Source organism: Bipolaris oryzae (assembly GCF_000523455.1).
Source record: "Bipolaris oryzae ATCC 44560 unplaced genomic scaffold scaffold_3, whole genome shotgun sequence".
Classification (NCBI taxonomy): Eukaryota; Fungi; Ascomycota; class Dothideomycetes; order Pleosporales; family Pleosporaceae; genus Bipolaris; species Bipolaris oryzae.
Window position 1 is genome coordinate 309,206 of NW_006911279.1, and position 24,703 is coordinate 333,908.

General features: G+C 53.1%; 8 protein-coding genes across 8 annotated transcripts; 3 read left to right on the top strand and 5 right to left on the bottom strand.

Moving 5' to 3' along the window:
• Positions 1-969: 969 nt before the first annotated feature.
• Positions 970-4,494, bottom strand: COCMIDRAFT_663 (uncharacterized protein; the record flags this gene model as incomplete). Its single annotated transcript, XM_007684463.1, has 1 exon — positions 970-4,494. One exon carries the CDS (start codon positions 4,492-4,494, stop codon positions 970-972), a length of 3,525 nt encoding a protein of 1,174 aa, XP_007682653.1.
• A 2,179-nt stretch (positions 4,495-6,673) lies between these two features.
• Positions 6,674-9,040, top strand: COCMIDRAFT_81051 (uncharacterized protein; the record flags this gene model as incomplete). The annotated part of the gene is made up of 5 exons (XM_007684584.1): positions 6,674-6,741; positions 6,792-6,843; positions 6,900-8,269; positions 8,325-8,424; positions 8,474-9,040. 5 exons carry the CDS (start codon positions 6,674-6,676, stop codon positions 9,038-9,040), a joined length of 2,157 nt encoding a protein of 718 aa, XP_007682774.1.
• A 255-nt stretch (positions 9,041-9,295) lies between these two features.
• Positions 9,296-11,116, bottom strand: COCMIDRAFT_32016 (uncharacterized protein; the record flags this gene model as incomplete). Its single annotated transcript, XM_007684506.1, has 1 exon — positions 9,296-11,116. The coding sequence occupies one exon, from the start codon at positions 11,114-11,116 to the stop codon at positions 9,296-9,298; it is 1,821 nt and encodes a 606-aa protein (XP_007682696.1).
• Positions 11,117-13,350: 2,234 nt separating this feature from the next.
• Positions 13,351-14,899, top strand: COCMIDRAFT_80955 (uncharacterized protein; the record flags this gene model as incomplete). The annotated part of the gene is made up of 2 exons (XM_007684585.1): positions 13,351-13,541; positions 13,696-14,899. The coding sequence occupies 2 exons, from the start codon at positions 13,351-13,353 to the stop codon at positions 14,897-14,899; spliced, it is 1,395 nt and encodes a 464-aa protein (XP_007682775.1).
• Positions 14,900-15,395: 496 nt separating this feature from the next.
• COCMIDRAFT_21830 (uncharacterized protein) lies at positions 15,396-16,076 on the bottom strand (the record flags this gene model as incomplete). Its single annotated transcript, XM_007684483.1, has 4 exons — positions 15,396-15,566; positions 15,706-15,873; positions 15,954-15,967; positions 16,034-16,076. 4 exons carry the CDS (start codon positions 16,074-16,076, stop codon positions 15,396-15,398), a joined length of 396 nt encoding a protein of 131 aa, XP_007682673.1.
• A 792-nt stretch (positions 16,077-16,868) lies between these two features.
• COCMIDRAFT_81227 (uncharacterized protein) lies at positions 16,869-17,623 on the bottom strand (the record flags this gene model as incomplete). Its single annotated transcript, XM_007684586.1, has 2 exons — positions 16,869-17,017; positions 17,083-17,623. 2 exons carry the CDS (start codon positions 17,621-17,623, stop codon positions 16,869-16,871), a joined length of 690 nt encoding a protein of 229 aa, XP_007682776.1.
• A 1,625-nt stretch (positions 17,624-19,248) lies between these two features.
• On the bottom strand, positions 19,249-21,381 carry COCMIDRAFT_81074 (uncharacterized protein; the record flags this gene model as incomplete). Its single annotated transcript, XM_007684587.1, has 1 exon — positions 19,249-21,381. One exon carries the CDS (start codon positions 21,379-21,381, stop codon positions 19,249-19,251), a length of 2,133 nt encoding a protein of 710 aa, XP_007682777.1.
• Positions 21,382-22,153: 772 nt separating this feature from the next.
• On the top strand, positions 22,154-24,415 carry COCMIDRAFT_32020 (uncharacterized protein; the record flags this gene model as incomplete). Its single annotated transcript, XM_007684507.1, has 2 exons — positions 22,154-22,683; positions 22,747-24,415. 2 exons carry the CDS (start codon positions 22,154-22,156, stop codon positions 24,413-24,415), a joined length of 2,199 nt encoding a protein of 732 aa, XP_007682697.1.
• Between the last annotated feature and the right edge of the window lie 288 nt (positions 24,416-24,703).

Sequence of the window (24,703 nt, forward strand, 5' to 3'; positions counted from 1 at the left end):
TCCAACGGCTGGTTGTAGAGGAGCAAAGAGCGTGAGTCTGGTGCCACAGCAACCCAAAGAGTCACTGCTCATGTGATTACAAAGTGGTGGGTTGGTGTCTACGTAGAAGAGGGTCGGGCGGTATACGGCAATGTGCCGCCACTTTGTTCGTCTCCTTTACCTGGCTAGAACCGTGCTAAGGTAGCCGGTAGCAAAACTGCTCTTTCCCGTCAGCATCCCACCACACCTCCAAGCATCGACATCTTCACTCACCTATCAATAGTGGAGGGTTGCGGTGAGGGAACAGGCGCGGAGGTGGGTCCTTGCGCGTCGGCTCGGCCAGGGGAACTTCGACCACTCGTCCTACACTGCGCATGTAGCGGCAACTGCTGCAATCCAGGTGAAGACGAAGCAGGGAGGGTAGCAAGGCTGGGTCGGGCTACGCGATATTCATAGCCACGAAAAGCAAAGAGCGTTTCGGCCGGGCGCACCACGCTGAGGGTGCTGCGTGAATGCCTCAGGCGCCACTCCTACCTATCGTTATCTTAGCGGTTTCACGCGACACATGACGCCACATCTTAGCCTCATACGGAACAACGATCACCCGGACAGCCCTGGCAGATCCCCAACGCCACAAGGTCGCTGCTGCTGCAGGTCATCTGCAAAGCATTTGCATATGCAAGACCGGCTTTGAAAGATAAATTATTTTGAATTACTATTGTGCATGCTGGCTCAACTAGCGGCTCTCCATGTCCTGCGTATATGAATAAATGAAATGTCTAGATAGCTTTGTACTTGCATGTGCTACTGAAAAAGCACACTGCTTGCGCCCAACCAAGGGAAACGCCCCCCTCCCCCTGACCCCGTTTTTTTTTGAGCAATTATACAGCAAAGAGATTCGTAAATGCACGGTATGCGTTGACATGTATTACAAATAGGTCAGAATTGATGCCACAAGTGCAAGTAAGGAACGTCCTAAAGAAGCGGCCGTCACATGTTGTGACTACGCTTGCTGTGTTGCGTGCTACCGCTGCGACTGCGGTCCACAATTTCTGCCGAAGCCTCAAGATGGCTTCCAGCATCATAGCCGTCGGTCTGAACACTGTCTTTCATCATGTGATGTTGGACGTAACCGGTGCTCAGAGGCCGCTCACCCGTGCCAATCGCTCCTGGCGCATTCAAGTCGCTGGCGCCGTCGTGACGATATATGCTCGATGCAGCAGAAGGCCCGGGAGTCCGTTCAGGTGATGGATCATTGGACCCGAAAGGAAGACGGATAGGTAACCCACCAGATTCGCTTGGCATTAGATGATGGCTCTGCTGGGGATGCTGATATCTAGAACTGGCTGAGTTTGAGGCGTCCATTGCCGTTGGCAATTGTTCTTGGAGCAGGTCAGAGTCGGTTGACCCCACCCGCCGCGAATTCTTGCGCGGTATTGTGGGAGTACGGCTTGGAGGCCCAGGTGGTTGTGTGATACGGGAAGATCGTGACCCAATTCTACTGGGAAGCTCAATTCCACCAAAACTTTCAATGGGACCCAGGGCTGGCGCTGTGGGTGATACCCGATGCAGCGGGTCGAATCGATCGTCGTCGCTGCTATCCGATTCGCTGTCTGAAGAGTCGCGTCTGTTGCCGCTCAGGACAGCGGCTGATGCTACACCAGAGGCTACAGGTGTAGTCTTCGGCTGAGGGGGCGATTCTGGACTGTCCCGATAGGGCTCTTGTGCGATTTCGGGCGAGGTTGTGTCTTCTTCAACAGTCATCATCTGAGGCGGAATCCGCGTGCTCCTGACCACTTCGAAACCCTTGCTCTTCTCCTTCTTACGCCCACCAAGTAGATTCAGGCTCTTGAACCAACCCGTAGCCGATGAAACAGGACCCATGGGATCTGCTGGTCCAGTCTTCAACTTGCGCGTTGGTTGTGAAGACAAAGCAGGACCACGAAGACCATAGTAAAAGTCAGATTCTCGTACGGAATAGTCGGTGGTGATATTTCTTCTGTCAAGATTAGAATCAGAGTCGTCCCGGTTCAGTCGAAGATATGCCGGAGCTGGAGTGCCGGAGTTACGCGAAGGACCCTCGAAAGGCATGGTAGTGTCCGCATCAAATTGGTCCGAGTATGGAGCATCAGCAATATCGGCACTTCGGGCAGGAGCTTTTCCAGGTGCAGTTGCCGTTATCGAGTCCATGGTATGTTTTCTGGGTCGCGGAGGGCGGTAGTATGGATCGGCGGCGTCCATTGCACCCATGGTAGGTCGCCTGGAGCTTTGGCCCGACCCACCACCCAGAAAGTTGAAAGGTACAGCGTTCTGTCCCGGGAACGGACTGGCATTTCCAAAGTCCCCCTGGCTGAATCCGTCAAAGCCTACGCTCGCGCGTTGGCTATCTCGGTCGTATGGCTGGTTCAGAAGAACAGCCGAACTGGCAGACATACTCCGGGATCGACTGCTCATGAGTTGGATGTTCTTGTTCTCGTCATGGGCAAGCATGACGGCATTCGAGTTGAGACTGCTGCGAGCATGTCGATGAAGATTGCGCTTGGACAGTTGCCGCTTTCCAAAGACTGCAGTAAGACCACCTCTCTGGTCCCCGCCTACACCAGCAAGTCTTGCCGACACTTCAATGATGGTCTGAAGAGCATTCAGGAAGAAGCCGAATATCAAAACAATGGCATGAAGGAGCAAGATGATGTATCCGATCCAGCCTTTGGGTGCCTCGTCAACGTCGAGAGAGGGTACGAACGCTACCGAAAGCAAGACACAAACAAGTCGAATTATTGAAAAAAAGGTGTGGTAAGCGTTCATCGACGTGTTCGATTGGAACGGCCGGAAGGCGTGCAGGGTCAAGATTAGTATAACCTCACATATGGCAAGTACGATGATTTGGGCGATGCCCGAGGGTTGGATAGCGCCAATGGCAATGCCACGTACAATCGTCAGCAACACGGGAATAAAGGCGAATGGTGCTGCATCGTCCGAGTAGGTGTTGTAAAGAGGCCCATATGTCAAGACGGTGGGTAGATCATCAAACAGGTGGGCTCGGGGACGCGTGGTAAAGATGAACCAGAAGATCCATGTAACCACACCAGCGACAAGGAGGAGCATGATGACAGCGGTAACCACGACAGATGTCGGCGAACGCGGTGCTACGACGAGCTGGAATAGCGACAGCGCTATGATGGGAAGCAAAAAGTAGTTGAAGATGACGCGCACGATGTTGCCGGCAGTAAACGCCCAGTTCTTTCCAGTCAGATCACCGCCCTGAGTGTTGGTAAGCCAGCGAGCAAGCCAGCGAACGAAAAATCCTAGTTGAGTAAGTGAGACTACACAGGCAATCAGAACAAGGAGAAAGATGGCCATGCACGCCCATATGTCTTCGTCTTTTGTCATTCCCACATACTGGCCGAGACGAGTGAGACCGTAGGTGCCGTTGACGAAATAGATGCCATCGATAAGACTCTGAGAGCCGCTGCCACCGCTGACGAAGCTTTGGTTGAAGAGAAGAAGCGACCAGCTGGCCTGGCTGACGGCTGGCTGGAAGAAGCCTGGATAGTTGAGGCTAAGACTGCCTGCAAGGACGATGAACTGGATGTACTGCAGACAATCCCCAAAACCTGGTGTGACTAAACGCAAGAGATCTTCGTCTCGACCGTAGTTGCTCGTGGAGCGGAAGACGTTTGAGGTTCCCCAGGGACTACATGTAGCGGCAAAGACGGTGGCGATACCTACCAGGGCAAGTATAGCGGCGGGGAAGTAGCAAAGGGAGTCTGCGAGCTTCTTGCCAAGGTCCGGGGTGATATTGGCAGATATGCAGCCGAGCGGGGTGGCGTTGTCGTTTCCAGAGACGATGCGCATTGTCGAGGCCCATGTTGAGAATGCATACGAACTGCTGAAATCGCGTGCAACGGTGATGGCTGGCAAAGTCCAATACTGACTGGCGTTTGCATTAAAAGCAGGCGCAATGGGACAGCTGGTGTTGAGAACGGACTGGCAGAAGCGGGCAGGGGGTGCGCTGTAAGCAGAGTAAGAGACGACCTTGTTGTTCCAGAAGAGGGTGGTGTAGTGTTTTTGATTTTCGTTCAGGTCGACAAGTTTGCCAAACGTCTTGTTCGGGTCCTTCCAGTTGTCGTCTTCCAGTGGCGGGTACTCGCCAACCTGGGTCTGGCCAGAGACATTTCCGTAGACGGTAAAGTTCAATCGATATTCGGGGCTGAAGTCGGCCCAGACGTACTCGGGGGTAAAGCGAAGATATGGCGTCTGCTTGCCGTCGGCGAGGTAGATGCGTGTCAGACAGTCTCGGAAGTTTACAAATACGGCGCTGGCGAGGGGCAGGAAGGAGGCGAGGACGAGGACGAGGACAAGGGGCGACAAGGTGGTGATGGCGGGCAGGAGGGACCGTCGACATCTCCGTCTGGACCGGGGTGGCGTGTGTGTGGGCTGTATAGCAGGCACATCGAGGTAGGTGGTGACTTGTCGCCGTAGTGCGCCATTGCGCGGAGTGCTAACGTGCATCATGACGTCCCCCTCTTCATGTTCGCCTAGCCGTCTGATCCCCGGGGCCAACGCGGACAAGGGAATGAGCAGGAGGGCGAGCGGGCGGGCGGTTGGTGTCGGTAATGCGATTGTATGCGCTGGACGTGAAGGGCGCAGTCGAGGGTTTGGGGGGAGAGGCGCGGGTCGAGGGCGAGAGGAAGGTCGGAGAGGCAGGGCTGGTGGGCGTGGAATTGGTGGCGGTGGTGGTGGTGAAAGCAAGCAGGGGAGCGGGCGAGGATGGCCTGGTGCGAGTGAAATAGGCGTCAGAGAAGGCTATGTCGATGAGCTGGCAGGGGAGACGGGCGCGGGGCGATCAGCAGCGGCAGCTGAGGCTAGCGCAAGGGCAGGGGCAAGGGAAAAAAGACAGCAACGGCGGGATAGCGAGTGTACGAAGAGAAAGGCGAGTTCAGGCGTGGGTGCTGGGCGGAGCGGCCCAGGCGGTTGGGAGGGAGACGACTCCTGAAGCCAGTGTGTGTGGCAGTGGGGTGCAGCAAGTGCAAGCACAGCGGACCACGGTCGCAGGGCGCTAGCTTCGTATAAGACGGTGGTGCAGCAGCAGAGGCACTGCTTTGGGTTTGACTCGAGGCGCTCGAGGCCGCAGTGGAAATGGTCATGTCATGGTGGTGGTGCTTAAGCCTCCGCCGAGCAGGGCGGAATCCTCGTCTTAGCAGCCGGCTGCTATCACCACCACCAAGCCACTTGCAACGTCATAAATCGTCTTTTGCTGATATCTCGCCAGATGCGGCCCTGTGTGCATCCATGTATGTACCCATGTGTCCATGTACATAGTTACTATGCAAGCACTTGGAGGCAGAGGACCGCGGCCATGGAGATTATTATCCATGACAGGCATGCCATGTGTGATTGGACCCTCGTGAGGATGCATGTTTATTTAGCAACTTCGGAAATACGGAACTGCTACGCCCGCTTCTCCTTACATTCGTCAGCTTCCTCGTGTCTCCATGTTGGGCCAGCGGCTGTTGATTGCGCACCCGGCTCGTGCAGATACATACCGTGTGCCCATCTTGCTCCTCGTCAAACGGCTTACTCATGAACGCCATGATGCCCATCTCATGCCGTCCATCCTCGTCGGAACCGTGGCGCAGCCGTTCAACTAAATTTAGCGCGTCTTGGGCGATCGCTCGTTTCAGGGCCGGCCACTGCCAACTCTTAACTCGCCAGACACACATCCACCAACCCTCCACCAACACACTTACTTGCATGCTGTGCTCGACGGCATGCTTTTGTCCAAACCCAACCACGTTGTTGTATCTGCCGCTCGGCGCTCTCAGTCTGTGTTTCGGCCTCAGTACGTGTGTCTGTCCTTGTGCTCTTACAAACACGCGGGCGTATGGCTGCTCTGCCACCAGCACGTGACTGTGTTTTGACATGCTTAGTGCTGGAACGGTACCTCGTTCGGTGACACCCACAACTCTGGTTCGACTAAGTCTACCCGCTGTTTGACCAGTACCTTGAGCGTGGAAATAGACGACTTGTCCTGACTTTGGCATCGTGCTAATGCACGCGCAGGGTTGCTTGCGGCAGAGCCGATGCGGAGCGGCGATCCGAGCACGTGGAATGGCTTACTTTTCGCGTGTGCGTGTTTTGCATCTCAACCATGCCCATTGTCTACGCATACGTGCTTTTCTCCATGTGCATGTACATGTCTATCTGCACGCAGTGCAGACGAGGTAGCACGTCATCTTGGCGAACATGTTTGGCGCATCTCATGCCCTCACTCTTATAGGCGCAACCAGCATGTATCGCGCCTCCCTGCAGCTTGGCATTCCCTCGTGTTCCTGCAGCCAGGCCTTGCGTCCCCCTCAGGCTCCATCCGGCAGGTCGTGATAGCCCGCCATGCAGCTCGTCATCGGCTCCGCCCCTATCATCCATACCATGGTTAATGAGGAAAAAGTCCACCGCCTGTCCGCCCTCCGGCCAAATTCAAGTCAAGCCAAGGCGTGGAAAAGCTTCCTTGGCATACTGCGAATGAGGAAGGTGCCAGTCTTGCAGTCCCACTTATTACCAACCGCCTTGTCAATCGCCCCGTCTTGCATTCGACATGCCGCTGTATATATTGCTCTACCGTGCCCAAACATGCATCTGCGCCCTGACTTCTGTACCTGCAAAGTTGTGAACCTGTCAAGCCGAGAAATCAGCCATGGCCATCAAGACCGCCTTTCTGGCCGCCAGTCTCGTGCTGCAGTCCGCCCGGGCCATCGACGTTGAGTGCGTGTAGCTTGACAAGCTTATGATAGAGAGAGTACTGACATGGACAGGGGACTGCTTGCTGCTCCTCGCCGAAGCAATGGCATTCTCAGCCCCAAAGGCGTACGTTACTCGACCTGTATCAAAAAAAAAGGTTGTTATACTGAAATAAACAATAGGACCGAGCACTCTTCTCGGAGACCAAGTTCAACTGGACCACTGAAAAGGCCAGCACAGCTTGGTACTTCCTCGATACCGAGACTGGAGATGTTAAGAAGGCTCCATTTGGAAGCGCTGCTTCCGAAGTCGTCTGGGTTGGCGATACTGACGACAGCATCCTCTACATCAACTCAACCAACGAGCAGATCCCTGGAGGCGTGACACTTTACACCGCCGATCTCAGCAAAGACAGCTTTGAGCCCACCCTGGTTGCATCTCTGCACGCTCCGCTATCCGGCCTCAAGGCTGTAAAGACAGACTCCGGAATCAACTTCGTCGGCAACTGCCTTGCTTACGAACACAACGGATCTGCATACAACCCAGAGCTTGTCACCGCGCCCAAAACTTCTGGCCAACTGTACGATGCCAACTTTGTGCGCCACTGGAACTACTACATTACAGCTGAACGCGTTTCGGTCTTCAGCGGTGTCTTGAGCAATCTCAATGGCACGTATTCGTATGATGGAAAGCTCACCAATTTGCTCTTGGGCATCAACTACACAATCACCCGTCCGGAAAGCCCTGTTCAAGCCTCTTCGAGCGATGCTGGCGACTATGACCTCTCTCCCAACGGTAAGCTGGTAGCATTCCGTACCAAGTCCCCGGACCTTCCCAAGGCAAACTACACCGCTAGCTACATTTATGTTGTTCCCTTTGATGGCTCCGAGATTGCAGTCCCTGTCAACGGCCCAGGCACTACTGCTCCTGAAACAGCTCAAGGTGCATCTGGTGCCCCTGTATGGTCACATGACAGTAGTAAGCTGGCATACACCCAACAAGATGGAATCGACTACGAATCCGACAAGTACAAGCTGTACGTAGCAGAAATTGACGGCACCAATAGTAAAGTCCGCTCGGTCGCCGAGGACTGGGATTCCAGCCCTACAGGTCTCAAGTGGAGCCATGATGATGCTGATCTATGGGTCACGTCGGAGCTGCATGCCTCTGTCCGCCTGTGGCTGGTGCCCCAAGATGCTCCGGCTGACTTTAAGCCAACCAACTTCACTGGCCCTGATACTTCGATTGCTGGATTTGGCATTCTTCCCGATGGAAGTGCCTTGGTATCGGCATCAGCCAGTTGGACTAGCCGTATCTGGTACAAGCAACACCCCGGCCAGGACAAGGAGGTTCTTTTCACCGCCAATGAGGTCGACCCTGAACTCGAGGGCCTGAAACCTGACTCCGTGTCAAACTTCTGGATCACAAACGAAGATGGCGACGACATTCAGACGTTTGTTTTCTATCCTACCGATTTCGATCCTTCCAAGAAGTACCCACTTGCTTTCATCATCCATGGCGGTCCACAGTCTACTCAGGGTGACACCTGGAGGTATGTACACTATGCGCAAATCAAATCTCCAGCTCCCGTGCTAACAAATGAAAAGTACACGTTGGAACTTGAGGACGTGGGCCGATCAAGGCTTCATCGTGACCACCACTCAGTTCACCGGATCGCCATCTTATAGCCAAGCCTTCACTGACAAGGTAAGGAGCTCAAATCCTCCGCTCATGATAACGCTAACCCGCTGTCTAGATCCAAGCAAACTGGGGTGGTAGCCCCTACAGAGATCTCGTTCAAGTCTTCGAGCACCTCCGCGACAACGTCGACTACGTCGACACTGACCGCGCCATTGCCGCCGGCGCCTCCTTTGGCTGCTACATGATCAACTGGATCCAAGGCCACGCCCTCGGCCGCGAATTCAAAGCCCTCGTCTGCCATGACGGCAAGATCAACCAAGTCGCCTCGTACGGCACTGACGAACTCTGGTTCATCCAGCGCGACAACAACGGTACCGTCTGGGAAAACCGCGAAAACTACGAGAAGTGGGAGCCCCTTGCTCACTTTGCCAATGCTAGCACCCCTGAATTCGTTATCCACAACGACCTTGATTACCGTGTCCTCCAGGGTGAGGGTCTTCAGACTTTTAATATCCTCCAGAGTCTGGGTGTGCCCTCGCGCTTTTTGCATTTCCCGGACGAGGGTCACTGGGTTACCAACAGGCATAACAGTTTGCTGTGGCACAAGTCGATTTTCAACTGGATTCGGTACTGGACTGGGCTTGATGAGGAGTTGTCTACCGATGGAGTGATTACGCAGTAATGATGTGGATGAGATATGCAGGCTATGATATAGTCATTGCTCAGAAGAGCTTATAAGAGCATCTAGTGTTAATATAATTACGCTTTCAACAATGGAGAGATACGAAACTTGACTGTGATAATAATGTCAGACATTTGGAGTCCAAGGAATAAAATCAAATAACGTACATAACACGTGTATGTATAAGCGTCTATACGGGTTTTTTTTACTAATACCACATACACGCCTACGAACAACAAAACCCCCCCAACGGCTTCAAAGCCTCGCCCTCTCCATCCTCGCCTTAGGATGCCTCTCATCAATCCTCGGCAACTTGCCACTCCACGTACTTCCATTCCTCAGAAAAACCCTCCTCCAATCCGCCGGATTCAGTGGCGCCTGCGCCCACCTCATACACCTCTTCCCGCCCACTTTGGCCCTCTTATCCTGCGCAATCCCACTCGCAGCCGCAACTTTGCTTCCGCGTTCAGCCCCAAAGTTACTCGGGATCGCCTGGCTAAACTCCTTGGCACTGACTTCCAGCAACGCCTCTGTATCCGCCTTGATGCGGTCTGCAAGGAGTCGGATCGAAGACTCGGCGCAATGCGCGTTGTTTGCGCGGCGCTGCCAGTACTCGAGGAAGCGATAGGCGTGGCCCAGCATGCCGCACATTGCGCCTGCGGAGTGCAGGAAATGGCCGTTGCCAAAGGAGTCACCCGCGACGACGCCGTTGGTGGCGATGCGGGCGTCGTTGCCGATGCGCTCGACGAGACTGAAGGGTTTGGGGCCGTATACCATGGCTACGCGGCGGAGGTCGTCGGGCGAGATTTCGAGAATGAGTGAGGCCTGTGAGATGTAGTAGTCGTAGAGGAGGAGTTGGTAGGCGGCGAAGTACTCGGCGGAGTCTTTGCTAGTGGTGGGACACACGAGGCCGCGGACTGCTGGGCAGAGCGAGATGTGTTCAGGCACTTCGACGATGAGCCAGGAGACGCGGGGGTCGTTTTCGTGGCCGACGGCAATTTGGCGGACCCAGGTTTCGTTGCCCTGGTGGTCGAATTCTGAGGCTATGCGTCGGCGGAGGCGGCCGTCGACGAGGATGTTGAATTGACCGGCGACAAAGTCGGCTTGAGCGACTTTGGGACCTTGACCGTCGCCGTGATCGACTTCTACGTCGTGCTGTTGGAATCCTAGATCTTCTGCTTCGCGGCAGTTGATGCCTGTTGCGATGCTAAAGAGCTCTGGGACGCCGAGATCGATGAAGTCGCTCCCTGGTGTGCGGATGCGCTGGAGGTCGTTGTGGTACTGTACTTCAGTGACCTCTTCGATACGGATCTGGACGCGGCCGCAAGGAAGATGGACTAGCCCGCTTCCATCCTGTACAACGCGATGCTTGGAGAACAGACGGCATCTAGGCGTTCTTCCGGCGTTCAGATCAATCTTCTCGAGCTGCTCGAGGTATCTCCGGAGAAGAAGCTGAATAGAAAAGGCTGCAGCTTGCCATGTGGACGGTCCATCAAGCACTTCACGCATGTCGGTCCGGATCTTTCTTGCATCGGGCGCAGTAGGCATGTTCGGGGGTGGCACAGATGTTACAGTACGATGCGGTCGTCCATCTTTCCAACGGTCATCAATGTACTCGATGTCATGAATGTCGCCAACCATGTGATGGGTTTTGTCGTACCCTTCGATGATTGATCCTGGTATGATATTTCCGGACATTGTTGACTGAGAGTAGAATAGACCGGCAAGTGTGAACGGCGATCCATCGAGTCTCTTCGGCATATTTTCGAGGCCATAGCGGTCCAGCATCATCTTATCGATCAGTCCCAGCTGATGATACATATCCTCGCGAATGTTCCAGTGTACGCCTAGAAAAGGATCGCCACGAAGTTCGACCCCGACAGCACGTCGACCCATGGCTATGGTCCATAGCATGGCCAGCATGTTTGTGCCTCCAAGGCCAATGGCCACAAAGTCCGCATCTTTGGCCCCTATCAGATCCGCCGAGCGACTGCCGCCTGGAGTTGTGACATTTTGGGTCCGCTCTTGGGCCAGATACTTGGTTGTCATATAAGAGTTTTTGTTAACTGAAGCCATATAGGCGATAGTGCGGACTCTATGTCGCGAGTTGGTATTGGCAGATTATTATGGACAACTTTGCAAATCTGGGAAAGAAAAGAAAAAAAATGGGTTCTTGAAAGACCACACTGACCAAGATGGATCGCGATCTCAGTATATCACTGATACTTGGAATCGCAACTTAAGCCTGTATTGGGGGTTTGACCTTCTCAACCAAGCAAGTGCCGATCCTTCCATGCACGGCCTTGCAGGGTTCTTTGACGACCTCTCTATCGGGTTTGCCTGAGATTTGAGTCTGTGATACGGTATCAGTTCAGCAGAGAGGTTACCCTTATGTCCTCATGGTATTCTCCTCAGTATGGCGTTACGTGGTTTCCAGACGCGGTAGTGAGGCGAACGCGATACTGCAGCGCCAGTAAAGTGTGACCACATGTTCGCTCTCTGGGGCTCGCACAAGCAACACAGGACAGACGCGCGACTAGCGTCTTCTTTGGATGTAGCGTTCTATGTGGCAGTTCATATCTAACTTATCTGAGGTAGTTTAGTTGAACGGAACAGGAGACCGACCAGTGCGCTGCAATGTCAATCACATTGATGCCCACATGGCCCGTAAACACGAGAAGCGAACTACCACGGTTTACCGCTTGCTACTCGTGAACATACCCCACGAAACTCAGGTAGCTCTTCTCTTATTTCGGGAATTGTAACTTCGTAGAATTTAGGATCGATCTGAGATATATTCTCCGTAGATATGCAATAACGGAAGGCCTGGTACTTGGCGCATTGTTTCGTTGATGTCGAAAATGGGGACGAGTAAAAGTTCGCAGGTGACCAGTAAGATATGGAGCAAAGGTCATTGAGGCGACCAACTAGAATTGCCCATAGACGCGCATTGTCTTGGGTTTGTGCACAAGGGGGAGTGGGGAAAGCGGAGAAATCATAGTACGCACCAATCCGCGGACGGCAAGACGGCCCGACGCTAGGTCAAACACAAACTTGATGACCGCTCACCCCCAACACAGAACAGCATGACCAATCTTATCCAGGTAACACTCCAAAACTTGAAATGATGCGGAGGGATAAATGTGCTACCTCGGCTAGTTTCACATGTCCAGGGCCATACTGAACTCAACAGAGCATCCAATTCCTCGTTGACTTGGAAGCTTTTGACCTTATCAAAGTGGTTCGACCTCAACTGTACATCGATCACTCTCTCATCCGGTTCAATCACATGATGACATCAGATACGGCAGCTTCGATAGGAAGCAATGTTCACCCGCGGGATTGAAGCAATGATATTCATCCGCGAGTTCAGCTAACAAGAACTTCACCAGTCAGTTCAGGTTCAACCCTGCATCTGCGAGGTTCTCTTGAGCCTGGCAATGCATTTTGGTGTTCGCACATCTCGGTTCAAGAACCATTTTCTGCAAGTAATCTCATTACTGTAAGGCTGAGCTAGGAGGAAGAAGCAACATCCCCCAATGAAGAATCCTGCATATATCAATCATTAGCATAACCTCACGAACCCTTGATGGTTTTTCAGAAAGGAAAGGTGAGGTTTTGGCATAGAGAAAAGCGTGAACGTCAAAGCCACAGTTGCTAGATCACAAAAACGATTCGCAGAGCCCTCATGATGAAGTCATTGATGCTGAGCTGAACCAAAGATCGTGGATGGCACCACCAGGGGCATCCATACCAGGAATCGTTCCATGTCAAGTTGTGGACCCTGAAAATGATGTTGCCAACCGGCCGGACAATACCATGTCGGAGCCACGAGCACAATAGGACGCTACAACTTTATCAAGGCCCCAAGTTTGAGTAGCGCATAATCTCGTTAATAGAGTAAAATATTGGAGAAGGGCCAGGGAATGCCTCGAGTCTAGGTTTCCCACTGACAGAAAAATGGTGACGTGAAGTGAAATCACGATAGTGCTAATATGGCACCCCCAACTGGACTCCGACCAAGGTACTCTCATCCATGGTCATACGTCTCCTCACGGGAGCTGGGATCAACCTTTTCTACAAAACCCCCGCGATGGGCCATTTCACTTCTTCGCCTTGAATACTTCACTGCCACTAAGATCTCGAAGCACCGTCAGTCAGCATGTCGTACACATTAGCCGACACCATCAATTTAAAGAGCGTGATTGTCGCGATCGCTGCGCTGAGCTTCCTCTTATATCGATGGTGGGAAAATCGAGTTCGAAGAAAGGCAAACAGCACACAACCATTTCCCTGATTCGACAACTGACATGTTGAAGGAACAAGATGCATTCGGAAAAGGACAAGGCTGCGAACCAGTGCCTAAACTGGTCACTCGATGGCCCCTAGGCATGGATCTTCTTTGGAAGGCAGGCTGTCATGTAAAGGATCAGACATTGATGCAATTCTTTACCGGAATTGTGGAGTCAAGTGGATATACACATGAGCAGCGAACGCGTAAGTTGGAAATACGGGACTTTGGGAACAGCACTAATGATTACAAGTCGGTAAGATAACGTACAATACGGTCGAGCCTAAGAACATTGAGGCAATTCTTGGAACTCAGTTCGATAGTCAGTCTGTAAGCTACATCTTCTAAATCCTTTGATTAACAGAGCTTCAGACTTTGGCGTTGGGAAACGCTTCGACAATTTCTATCCTCTGATGGGAAGTAGTATCTTCACTCAAGACGGAGCAGAGTGGAAGCATTCGCGTGCAATGCTCCGCCCCCAATTAGCCGCGAACCTCCAAAAGAACTATGATGCAGTCGAAAGCGCAGTCAACACACTCATCAAGTCTATCCGAGATGATACGGTCGTGGATTTACTGCCCCTTTTCTACGACCTAGCCCTCAACACCACACTGTTCCTCCTATTCGGAAGTACAATGGGCTACTCGCAGAATGACGACAACCCAGACGAGGGCGAAGGATTTGCCGATGCCTTTCTCGTAGCACAGGAATTTCTATCTCATCGCGGCCGCCTGGGAGATTACTACTGGCTTGCCAATTCGAGGAAATTCCAGCGCGCCTGCAAAATCACTCATCGCTTCATCGATCGGGGCATCGACGCAGCACTCAGTGACCCAAGGGATGATGGCACCGACAAGGACGCCAGCTTCTGCAGTGCTCTCCGCCGCAAAACCTCGGACAGAAAAGCAATCCGCGCACAATGCCTCGCCGTCCTTCTTGCAGGCAGAGACACCACAGCCTGCACCCTCTCCTGGGCATTCCGCCTCTTGGTGCGCCACCCCCGAGTCCTCGAAAAGCTACGCACAGAAATCGAATCAACAATTGGTCTGGGCAAAGATGCGCCGCACCCGACTCGCGCCATAATGAAACGCATGCCCTATCTCGACGCAGTCTTCAAAGAAGTCCTGCGCCTCTACCCCATCGCCCCCGTCAACGGCCGCACCGCAAACTGCACAACCACGCTCCCCGTCGGCGGCGGACCCACGGGCCAATCCCCCTTCCTCGTCCGCAAAGGCGAAATCATCGGGTACTCCGTGTACGTCATGCACCGCCGCAAAGACCTCTACGGCGAAGACGCTCATGAGTTTCGGCCTGAGCGCTGGGAAGACGGGACCCTGTTCCGCAGGATAGGATATGGGTACTTGCCTTTTAACGGGGGTCCGAGGGTATGCTTGGGGCAGGAGTATGCGCAGCTCGAGATTGCGTATACGATTGTAAGGTTGATTCAGAATTTCCCCAATATGAAGTTGCCGGTGGATGAAACGGTTGTGCCCCTGGGTATGGAGAAGCAGGCGCTTACGCTGGTGCTTGCGCCGGGAGATGGAGCTCGGGTTCATATGCGCTCGTAGGGGAGTGAGGTTTGGTTGAGATCTTTATGTTGGTCTTGATGAGAATGTAATGTGTAGACAGGTGGCTCTTGCTATAGGTGCGTTCAGATTTAATTAATTGGATGATCAGCTCTCTGGTACCTCGCCGTGATTTGAGTGTTCTAGACCTTGACTTGAAATAAAGAAGATTTCCATCCGATAAAGGTGCGTGATGTATGAGTACCCTCACGATATCGAAGTAATGTTCTTCAAGCTTCCCGCTACTGTTATCGTCAGTTTAGCATAAACACACTCAAAAATATAGAACATTGCCACATGCGGAGGTCCATGCGCACAAAATCATTCGGTAAGTTCCAATGATGTATTCTTTCATTTCTTTCCTCTCTCAGGGCCATTCCAAGCCCATGGGTTCTATCCTCATTTCCCACCCTTCCTAACCCCCCTTTCCCCCGTAAACGCGCATTTTGCATCGTCGTTTAACCTAAACAAGCATCAACAAATCAGCGCGCCGCGAACCCTACAACTTCGCGCTCGTACCGTTATAAGCAATGCACTCAATCTCAACGGGAACACCCTTTGGCAGCTGCTTAACCGCGACGCAGCTGCGCGCAGGCTTGTGCGAAAAGTACTGTTCGAAGACGCCGTTCATTTCGGCAAAGTGGGCCATGTCGTCGAGGAAGACGTTGACCTAGAATTTTCCTTCCCGTCAGTTGCACTGTTTCTCAATAGCGAATGGAGCGTGTATGCTGTAAAACCAAGCTAATGCCTGGGGTTTGTGCTGTGGGGGGGGGGGAGGGGGGGGGTAAGTGTGGAAGTTGAAGACGCACCTTGACGACGCGGTCCAGACCGACACCCGCCTCGGTGAGAATGCCTTTGATGTTCTCACAGCATGCCTTGGTCTTATCTGCGATGCTGCCTTCGATCAGGTTGCCCTTTGTGTCTGCAGGGATCTGGCCAGAGACGAAGATGCTGGGGCCGGCGATGATGGCCTGGGACTAATGAAGGTGGTATGGTTAGGGTTCGTCGGATACAAAGGTACTTGGGACCTTTATTGTGGAGGGAAAGAAGAACGTACGTAGGGTCCCGCAGCTACGTTGTGTTGTTAGCATTCACTCGCAACATGGACGTGTCGAGAGCAATTGGAGGAAAACGTACGAGGGCAGGCATTGGCCGTGGATACTTTCTTGATTTCTGACATTTTTCTTCGTTGTTCAGTCGCAATGGTTTGGAGTGCAATTGGGAATCTTGTTGTCGAAGGAGTGAAGGTGGTAGTAGCTCTCCCGACACACAAAAGTCTTGTAGTAGCAAAGAGTCGTGGACAAAAGACAATGCGTTGCATGGGACACTTTATCTACGTCTGGCAAAACGAGGCTATCGTCGGAAAATCCGCTATGATAAGTTAACTACTTGGGCAGGGCCGACCGGGCGCCAAAAACCCCGCCTGATAATAGCCAGAGGGGCGCCCAGTTGGCATTACATCAGCTGGAAGCTGTGATAGTGAGGGGCATCCGCACGGTTGCTGGCGGCCGGCATCGGAGCCAATGAGCGTCACCCCACCTTCCCGTTTTGGGTGCTAGCGCCTGCGAGCACGCCAGCGTAGAGGGGTAGATGTAAGATTTTTTGGTCTGGTCGGAATTTTCGCGACGGGAAAGGAACAATGGTTATACGATGTGCAGCACTTACGTGGCAGATGCAGAGTACGCTAGGTAAAGTGTATATCTCGATGAGATACGTGTAGTGGGTATAAGTAGAACATTGTCAAAAAGGTGCCTGCCAGGATGTGGTTCGTATGCTTCCTCTAATCCTCCCATGAAAGGACATGTCTTTGTTGCCATGTACTCTGGATAAATGTCCAAAACCCAAATAAACACCACCCAAATGCGATGCTTGTCATCTATGGCCTATCATGTGTTTTTGTACCACCTCGGTTCCAATGTGCTAGAATCGAATTTAAAATCGAGAGCTGAGCTCGGGACCTGGAATGGCCTCTCTACTGCTCAGGGTTTGCAAGGAGTGTGTATACTGGCGCATTGAGCTTATCACGGCCCTTTAGGAAAGCGACCTCGTCAAGGAAGAGGTATCCAACAACCGTTCCGCCAAGCTTTGTGACGAGGGATCCCGCGGCAACCGCAGAGCCGCCTATATCTTGATTAGCGTCGATGCAATCGCAAGGGCTCGTGCTAAGCCTATCAGTCTTTACATACCAGTCGCAATGATGTCGTCAACAACGAGCACCTTCTGGCCGCTCTTTACGGCATCGACCTGCATCTGGAAGAAATCGCTTCCGTACTCTTTCTCGTATTCCGCGGTCTCGCAGGGACCGGGCAGCTTTCCCTTCTTGCGCACTGGCACAAAACTGGCGCCCATTCTCAGCGCCAGACTGGGCCCAAACAAAAATCCGCGCGCGTCCAGGCCGACAACCACATCGGGCTTGCCGGATGCGCTGAAGTGCTGTTGGACGGCGAGTTCGAGTCCGTGTATCAGGCTCTCGTGTAGCTGTGGGTTGGCGAACAAAGGCATGATATCTTCGAAAAGGACGCCCGGCTGGGGGAAGTCTGGGAATTGGCGCAACGACGACTTCAGCGTGCTTTTAAGACTGGCGAGTTCGGCGGCGGCGGAGGCACCGGAGGTGGAGAGTCCGCCTTGGGAGGGGCCATTGTTGGTGGACTCGACGTGAGAGCTGGCGGGGGCTGTGGTGTTGACCGAGTTGGATTGGGCGGCAGCGGAGTCGTGGGGAGCAGACATTATGAAGGAAGGGGGAGGGGGTCCCAGGCAGATAAGTAGTAATGGCTCGGTCTAGTCTGGGGAGGGGGGTGGTGAGATAGGGCTAGGTAGAGGGCTGCCGATTAGAGGGGTGACGAGTGGTCAAGGCTGGGGGGTTGGCTGGCTGGCTGGCTGGCTGGCTGGCTGGCAGGCTGGCTTGCTGCCATGTAATGCTGTCAGCTTCGGGAGACAGGACAAGGTGCGCAACGAGTACCCAGCGCCAAAGACAGTCTGTCGACTCTGAGTCGAAGCAGGAAAAAAAAAGTTAGCCCTGGTGCAAAGCGGTCCGGCGTATACCAGCACACAGGGCCATGGCGAATAGAAGGGCGGGGTGGGCATGGTGGCGCCCCACCACGTCTAGCCCGTTGCGCCGAGTAGGTAGCACACGGTTTCAGTCGTGCCGGCGCCTGTACACCATCACCACGACGCCTCTCGCCAGTGCCCGCTCCGTCAGTAAGTACTTTACAGCAGTCCTCCCTGTCTGCATTGGCGTCTTGGAGGGTGTCTCGAATCACGCCTGCGGCCCACCTGTACATACTTTGCATGTCGACGTCAGGATACATGGACGACCGGGGGAGCTAGGAGTCATATCGAGCGCCTAAGAGGGCTTGCCTCAACAGATTCTCTGCTCCCTCGACAGCCACGCTTCGAGCGGCTTTGCTCGACCCTCTCGTTGCGCGCCCACGACAGCACGACAAGCAGGAGGCGCCCCTTTTTTGTCTTTGCTCTGCCTGGGCTGACATGTCATCTGTTGCATCATACGTGGGCCTCACGTCACTGCCAGCTTTGCTCACCTCGAGCAAGGCATGGGCCAAACCATATTCCCCACGTACTTGTAACTGCCTGTATGGTGTATGGTGGGCATGTATGTGTGTGTGTGTGGCTAATGCGGCCTACCCTACGGCGGTGAGACGTTCTAGAAGGTCGAGCGGGAAGCATGGGACAGGTGTGTGCTTACTTTGCAACCCTTCCACTCGTTACCATGCTAGCACATCACCCCTTCCCAGCAGACTAACCCTTGGTGAACCAGTAGCCTTTACCCTTACAGCCAGCCGGGTAATCTTCGTCTGACTAAGCGGCTTAGCCTTCGGGCACGTTGGCCTCATCGGAACAATGCTGTCGGCTTGGGAGCCACTGATAGTTTGATTTACGCGTCCTCGCAGCTCGCAGGCCCTCTGCCCCCACAACAAGTCGTGGCTTGCATATGCAACTGCACCCCGTCCAAAACAGCCGCCCCGTATTCTGCTGTACGAGCAGCCTCCTTATTCTCAACGTTCCAAGGTTCGCCAGCACACTTGTCATGCACCCATTCTCATTGCGCCATCGACGACCTGGTATGTAATATCGTGACACATTGAAGCTCTCTCTGCAATGGTTCCTGAGACAAAGCCGCGTGTCACCTAGCAAACAACTACCATGGCAATAATACGGGTTGATGGATCAAACTTTTGCTCTAGAAGCTTAGGAAAAGGTGGGTATATACTGTTTAATATGCCGCTAAATCTGCGGATCCGTCCCATGCCAGACTAGAAGGAACCACTACACGCCCAAACCCACGACTTTTTGTTCTCTGCTCATTGGTAATAGCCAAAGGTAACAGCATTGGCTCAACCCCAGACCTCCATGTTGTTCACGATGCACTCCTCATCAGTCCTCTTCTTCAACGACCCAACCACATAGACCTTCTCGCCATACTCTTGCAATCGGTCCATGGTAGTTCCGACGTCCTCTTGTTTCACAACAAGCACCATGCCGAGACCAGTGTTGAAGGTTCTCGCAAATTCCGTATGCTCCATCCGGCCCGCTTTCTTCAACCACTTGAAGACGTCTAGAAGGGGCCATGATTTGGCATCGAGTTCGGCAGCCAGGGTCTTCGGCAACATGCGCGGGATATTCTCAAGCAGGCCGCCACCCGTAATGTGGGCCATGCCTTTAATCAAGCCCCGCCGGGCTACAGCTAGCAGCGGTTTGACGTAGATCTTGGTCGGTGTCAGGAGAGCGGTTCCTAGATTCTCACCGGAGCTCCAAGGACAAGTGTCCAGGTATGACATGCCCTGCGCCTCAACGATCCTTCGCACAAGCGAAAAGCCGTTCGAGTGGACTCCACTTGATGCAAGACCCAAGAGCACGTCACCCTCAGCCATGGAAGCTGTGTCCGGCAGTATCGTTGCGCCCTGCTTGATAGCGCCAATGGCTGCTCCACCTGCGTCATATTCGCCCTTTTGGTAGATGCCAGGCATCTCTGCAGTCTCACCACCCACAAGAGCGCATGCCGATTGCCGACAGCCGTTGGCGACACCCTCGACAAATTTTGCTGCGCCCTCGACATCGAGCTTGCTACAAGCGTAGTAATCGAGGAACATGAGTGGTTCCGCTCCCTGTACGACAAGATCATTGACGTTCATGGCAACAAGGTCAATTCCAACCGTATCATGCTTGCCCATTTCAAAAGCAATCTTGACCTTTGTGCCGATTCCATCGATAGCACCCACAAGGATCGGGGCCTCTTTGTATCCAGCTGCCTGTAGGTCGAGCAGCCCGCCGAATCCACCAATCTTGCCATCGGCTCCAGGTCGCTTTGTGCTGGCAGTCAGCGCCTTGATCTGCTTGACGAGTTCGTTGCCTGCATCAATGCTAACACCAGAGGATGCATATGTCAATGCCTCACCGGCTGGCTGTGGTGTCTTGGTAGGACGAGTGACGACAGTGCCTTCTTCTGCTATCTCAAGGAGCTTCCAATCGCACTTTATGCCCTCTTTTTCGAACTCTTGCAAAAGGTGTTCTGCAATCTTGTCAAAGTTTTCTGTTGCAAGAGCCAGTATTGTCGGGCCAGCACCTGAGAGGCAGATGCCCAACAGTCCGGGATGCGATTGCGGCGTGACAGATTGGAGGATCTGGGTAAGTCCAGGGATCAAGCCACTCCGGTATGGCTGGTGGAGCTTGTCTTGCATGGCTGTGTAGATCATGTCAGGGTCAGGTGTGGCTTGACCGAGGGCAGTCGTCAAGACAGCCAGGCGCTGCATGTTAAAGATGGCATCTTTCCTTGAATATGAATCCGGCAATACGGCGCGTGCCTTTGCCGTGGACACTTCGAATTGTGGAACTATGCATACACACTTGATGGCGGGCGACCAGTTGAACTTGGTGTAGTGTCCAATGTTCAGAGGAGGCTCGGGCGGGCGGAGGCCGGTATCTACGCCTCCTGCGGGCTGGGGCAAGACTTCGCTAAGCGGGATCTCAAGGCGCTCCGTGTCTTCGGGCGAGAGTTCGTTTAGATAAGTGCCGACAAAACCTCCATAGAGCGCTGCCGCGACGTTATCGGGGTGTCGTTCTTCCATCAGGCAATAGTCGAGCATGCGCGCTCTTGACAGGTTGAGATTGCCCACTTCGTTGGCCAAATGCACACCTGCCACAATGGCTGCAGCTGAGGAACCCAGGCCTCGCCCTAGGGGTATGGGGTTCTTGACATGTACGTGTGTCTCGGGGGGAAACTCGCGGACGCCATGGCAACGAAGGACGTATACGGCTGTTCGTGTGATGAGATTGTCCTGCGCATTGAGGGGGACATCTTCGGCGCCTACGCCTTCATATGTTACTTTGCAATTGAGCGCATGTTCAGACTTGTCTTTTTTGGTGACGATGACCTCGAGTTCGAGGTAAAGGTTGAGCGCAAGACCGATAACGTCGAAGCCGGGGCCAATGTTGGCTGACGAGCAGGGCACCTTGATCAAAGTAGTCATTCTGGGCCAGAAAGCGCCTGAGGCTTGACGTGGATTTCTTGGATGAGCCACGCAAAAAAAAAGTTGGGCTCACACCTGAGAGATGAAAAAGATGGCGCGGGGCTCCGACGCCGATGCCGACGCCGGCCGCGCGGGGTACCTCCGGCTGCGCACCGCCACACTCAACTCCAGCCTCACCTCATGTGTGAGCCCCCCTGTGACCACACTCCAGATTCAATATCTCACATCTAACATCTCTCACGACTATCTTGTCTTTGGTTTCTGCCTCGTAGCAATCCCCAGTCTGTATAGTCTCTTTTAGTCCTAGGCGTCAGCCCTTTTTGCGGCGATCAATAACCCTATGGCGTCACGCATGTGGCGCCAGGCATCAACATCGACAGCCTGGTCCGACAGGATGCATAGAAAGGCGGACAGCGCATTATGACTGCCTTGCGTTGGAGGTGAATTCGGACTAGCGTCTCCTATTACAGTCATACAGCTGTGGCTCTCTGATAGGTCTGTCCCGTCACAATGTGCAGCAAGGAGGCCTCCAATTGATAGGCAGCACCGCAGCCTCACCGGTGAGATGAGTTATACTTGGCTTATGCAAAGTACTTCAAGCTGGCCTTGCAGCTTCATCGACCTCTCTCTCACTCACCTTTTCCATCAATTGAGCGCCCCCCATCGAAGTAAAGGGTTTCCCTGGGCCACCTCATAACCTCTTTACGAGTAGTCGGCTTGAACCCGCAACCCTTCAACATCTCCAACTGTCGCTCAAAAAGCAAACGGCTCTATGGAGTTGGACAAAGGGATATTCGAGCGCCAGCAATGGAGGCGAGAATCGCGGGATAGAGGTCACCGAGACCGATCGCCATCACTCTCATCCACGTCTTCGGGTGACGATGAGCCCAAGCTGAACGGCATTAAACACATTCTGGTCAATGGCAAGAGCAAGCCTAATGGCGTGGCCAAAGAGAAGAGCGAAGAGGATGACGAGCCTTGCGAGCCAGGAATGAAGAATGGCCTCAAGCACTTTTATTCTGGCAAAGAAGACAAGAAAGGGCGCTTTCAATGGCAGGAAGAGATTCCTGAGGATGTGGGCGACCCTGCTGAGAACGAGAAAACTGCGAAATGGGCACTTCTGGTGCGAAACGTCAAAGTCTACAACGACCCGCGCCGCGTGTTGTCCATGCACTCAATTGTCGTGCAGAGTCCACTCCTGAAGAAACTCCTTGTCAAGGTGCTGAAGGGCTACCCTGGAGTGACTGTTGGTCTCAATCGTCTTGAATTTACTGGAAAATTTGAACCCCTCATCCATCGCTGGTAAGATAGTCTCCTGTACTCTTTGGCTCATTGTAGAACATCCTCAAGCTAACACATGTACAGGGCCGAATTGCAGGGCGCCATTGCCAAGCTCAGCGACGCAACAGAAGAGCAGCGCACAACAAAAGCACATGCAGAGCTTCTGCAGGGTATCCTAACAAAAGAATTCAAGAACATGATCGACACTTCACAAGACATGAAGAGCAAACGAGTCATGACTTTCGAAAATCTTTGGACACTTTTCCAGCCAGGATCGGTTGTGTTCGCCCGACAAGACGGCCAGGAAACAGCACTGTCCTTAGTAGAGACGCGCTATGGTCAAGACTGTAATGGCATACCTTGCTTCTGGGCAACTTGCAAGTACGTGGACTGGGACGGCGCCAAGTTTGGAACCAATAAGATCAACTTGTCCATTTCAATTTATACCGGAACACGCGCTATCACTTCCCTTCGCGTTTATCCCATCGAGTTTCATCCTGAAGGCGACGCTATCCGCACTCGCCTTATTGAGCGCGGGGCCAAAATTGAGGAGCTCGCTGGTGCTAATTATCGAGCTTACCAGGGCGTCGCTTGGAGGAAGGGCCAGTTCGGCACAAAGGACAAGTACAATGTCAAAGGTCGGATTGTGATCGATACATACGGCTGGAATCGGTTCAACCCGACGCAATCGATCTTTGTTGCTCCACTCAACCAGAAAGAGCCTGCCGATTCAGCGTCTCGCTGCAATGGAGACGGATACGATTCTGAGAACGAGCAAGAAGAGGAGGAAGACGATGATCTCGACGGAGATGACAGCGGAATGCCGATAGATGGCGCTTTTGCGGACGAAGACGATGTGGCAAAGCATGTACCCTTGACTCCAGAGCAGAAGCTCATTTGCTCGCCTCTGCTGCGCGGGTATAGTCTAAAGAACAAACTTTGGCTGAACTTCTTCGTCAACTGCGTCAAGGATATCGAATGGCAGACTGATGCATTTGATAGGCTAGTGTTGCCCAAGAACCAGAAGGAGCTGATTCTGGGCTTCACTGAGTCCCAACGCAAGTTCCGCGACAGCTTCGACGATGTTATTGAAGGCAAGGGTAAGGGCATGATTGTTCTCCTATGCGGCCCGCCTGGTGTTGGTAAAACTCTCACGAGTGAGTCGGTTGCCGAAGAGATGAAGGTCCCACTCTATATGATGAGCGCTGGAGATCTCGGCTTCGACCCTCGAAGGCTGGAGAGCAATCTGCAAGACATTCTTGAGATGTGTAGTCGCTGGAACGCTGTTCTCTTGCTCGACGAGGCGGATGTCTTCCTAGAACAGCGTTCGCTTCACGAGCTCGAGCGCAACAAGTTAGTCTCCATCTTCCTTCGCGTCTTGGAGTACTACGAGGGTACGATGTTTCTTACCACCAACCGCGTCCAAACATTTGATCCAGCTTTCCAGTCACGTATCCACATTTCACTCGACTACCCTGGTCTTACTGTGGAATCACGCAAGACTGTATGGAAAAACTTTTTGGACTCTTCCTCGCAAGAACACATCATCTCCAAGTCTCAACTCATGGATCTTGCGCGCATGGATCTGAACGGTCGTCAAGTCAAAAACATCCTCAAGATAGCTAGGCTACTTGCAAGTCGCAAAGACGAAAAGCTCAGTTACGACCACATCATCACTACAATGGATGTCACTCAACATCTTCACAACGAGACCCAATTTAGTGAGCGCACTAAGGGTACCTTGTATGGCTGAATGACACTGTGAATGTCATAGATCGATCACATGACGACTTGATGGCTACATGTAGCTTCGATTGGACAGTTGGGTGGCGCTGACAAACTTTCTAGAGTCTATGTGCGGGTAGAAGTTATGAGATTTTGTTTTCGATGATGCGCAATGGCTCCTGATTTTAAGTTCTGGTACTCATGTCAAATCCTTTTACTCTCAATGGTTGATTTCAGCTTCACATGACGTGACACTATGGTACAAATTCATTTTACTCATTCACTTTTCCGTATTTGCCTTATTTTTACCAAGATC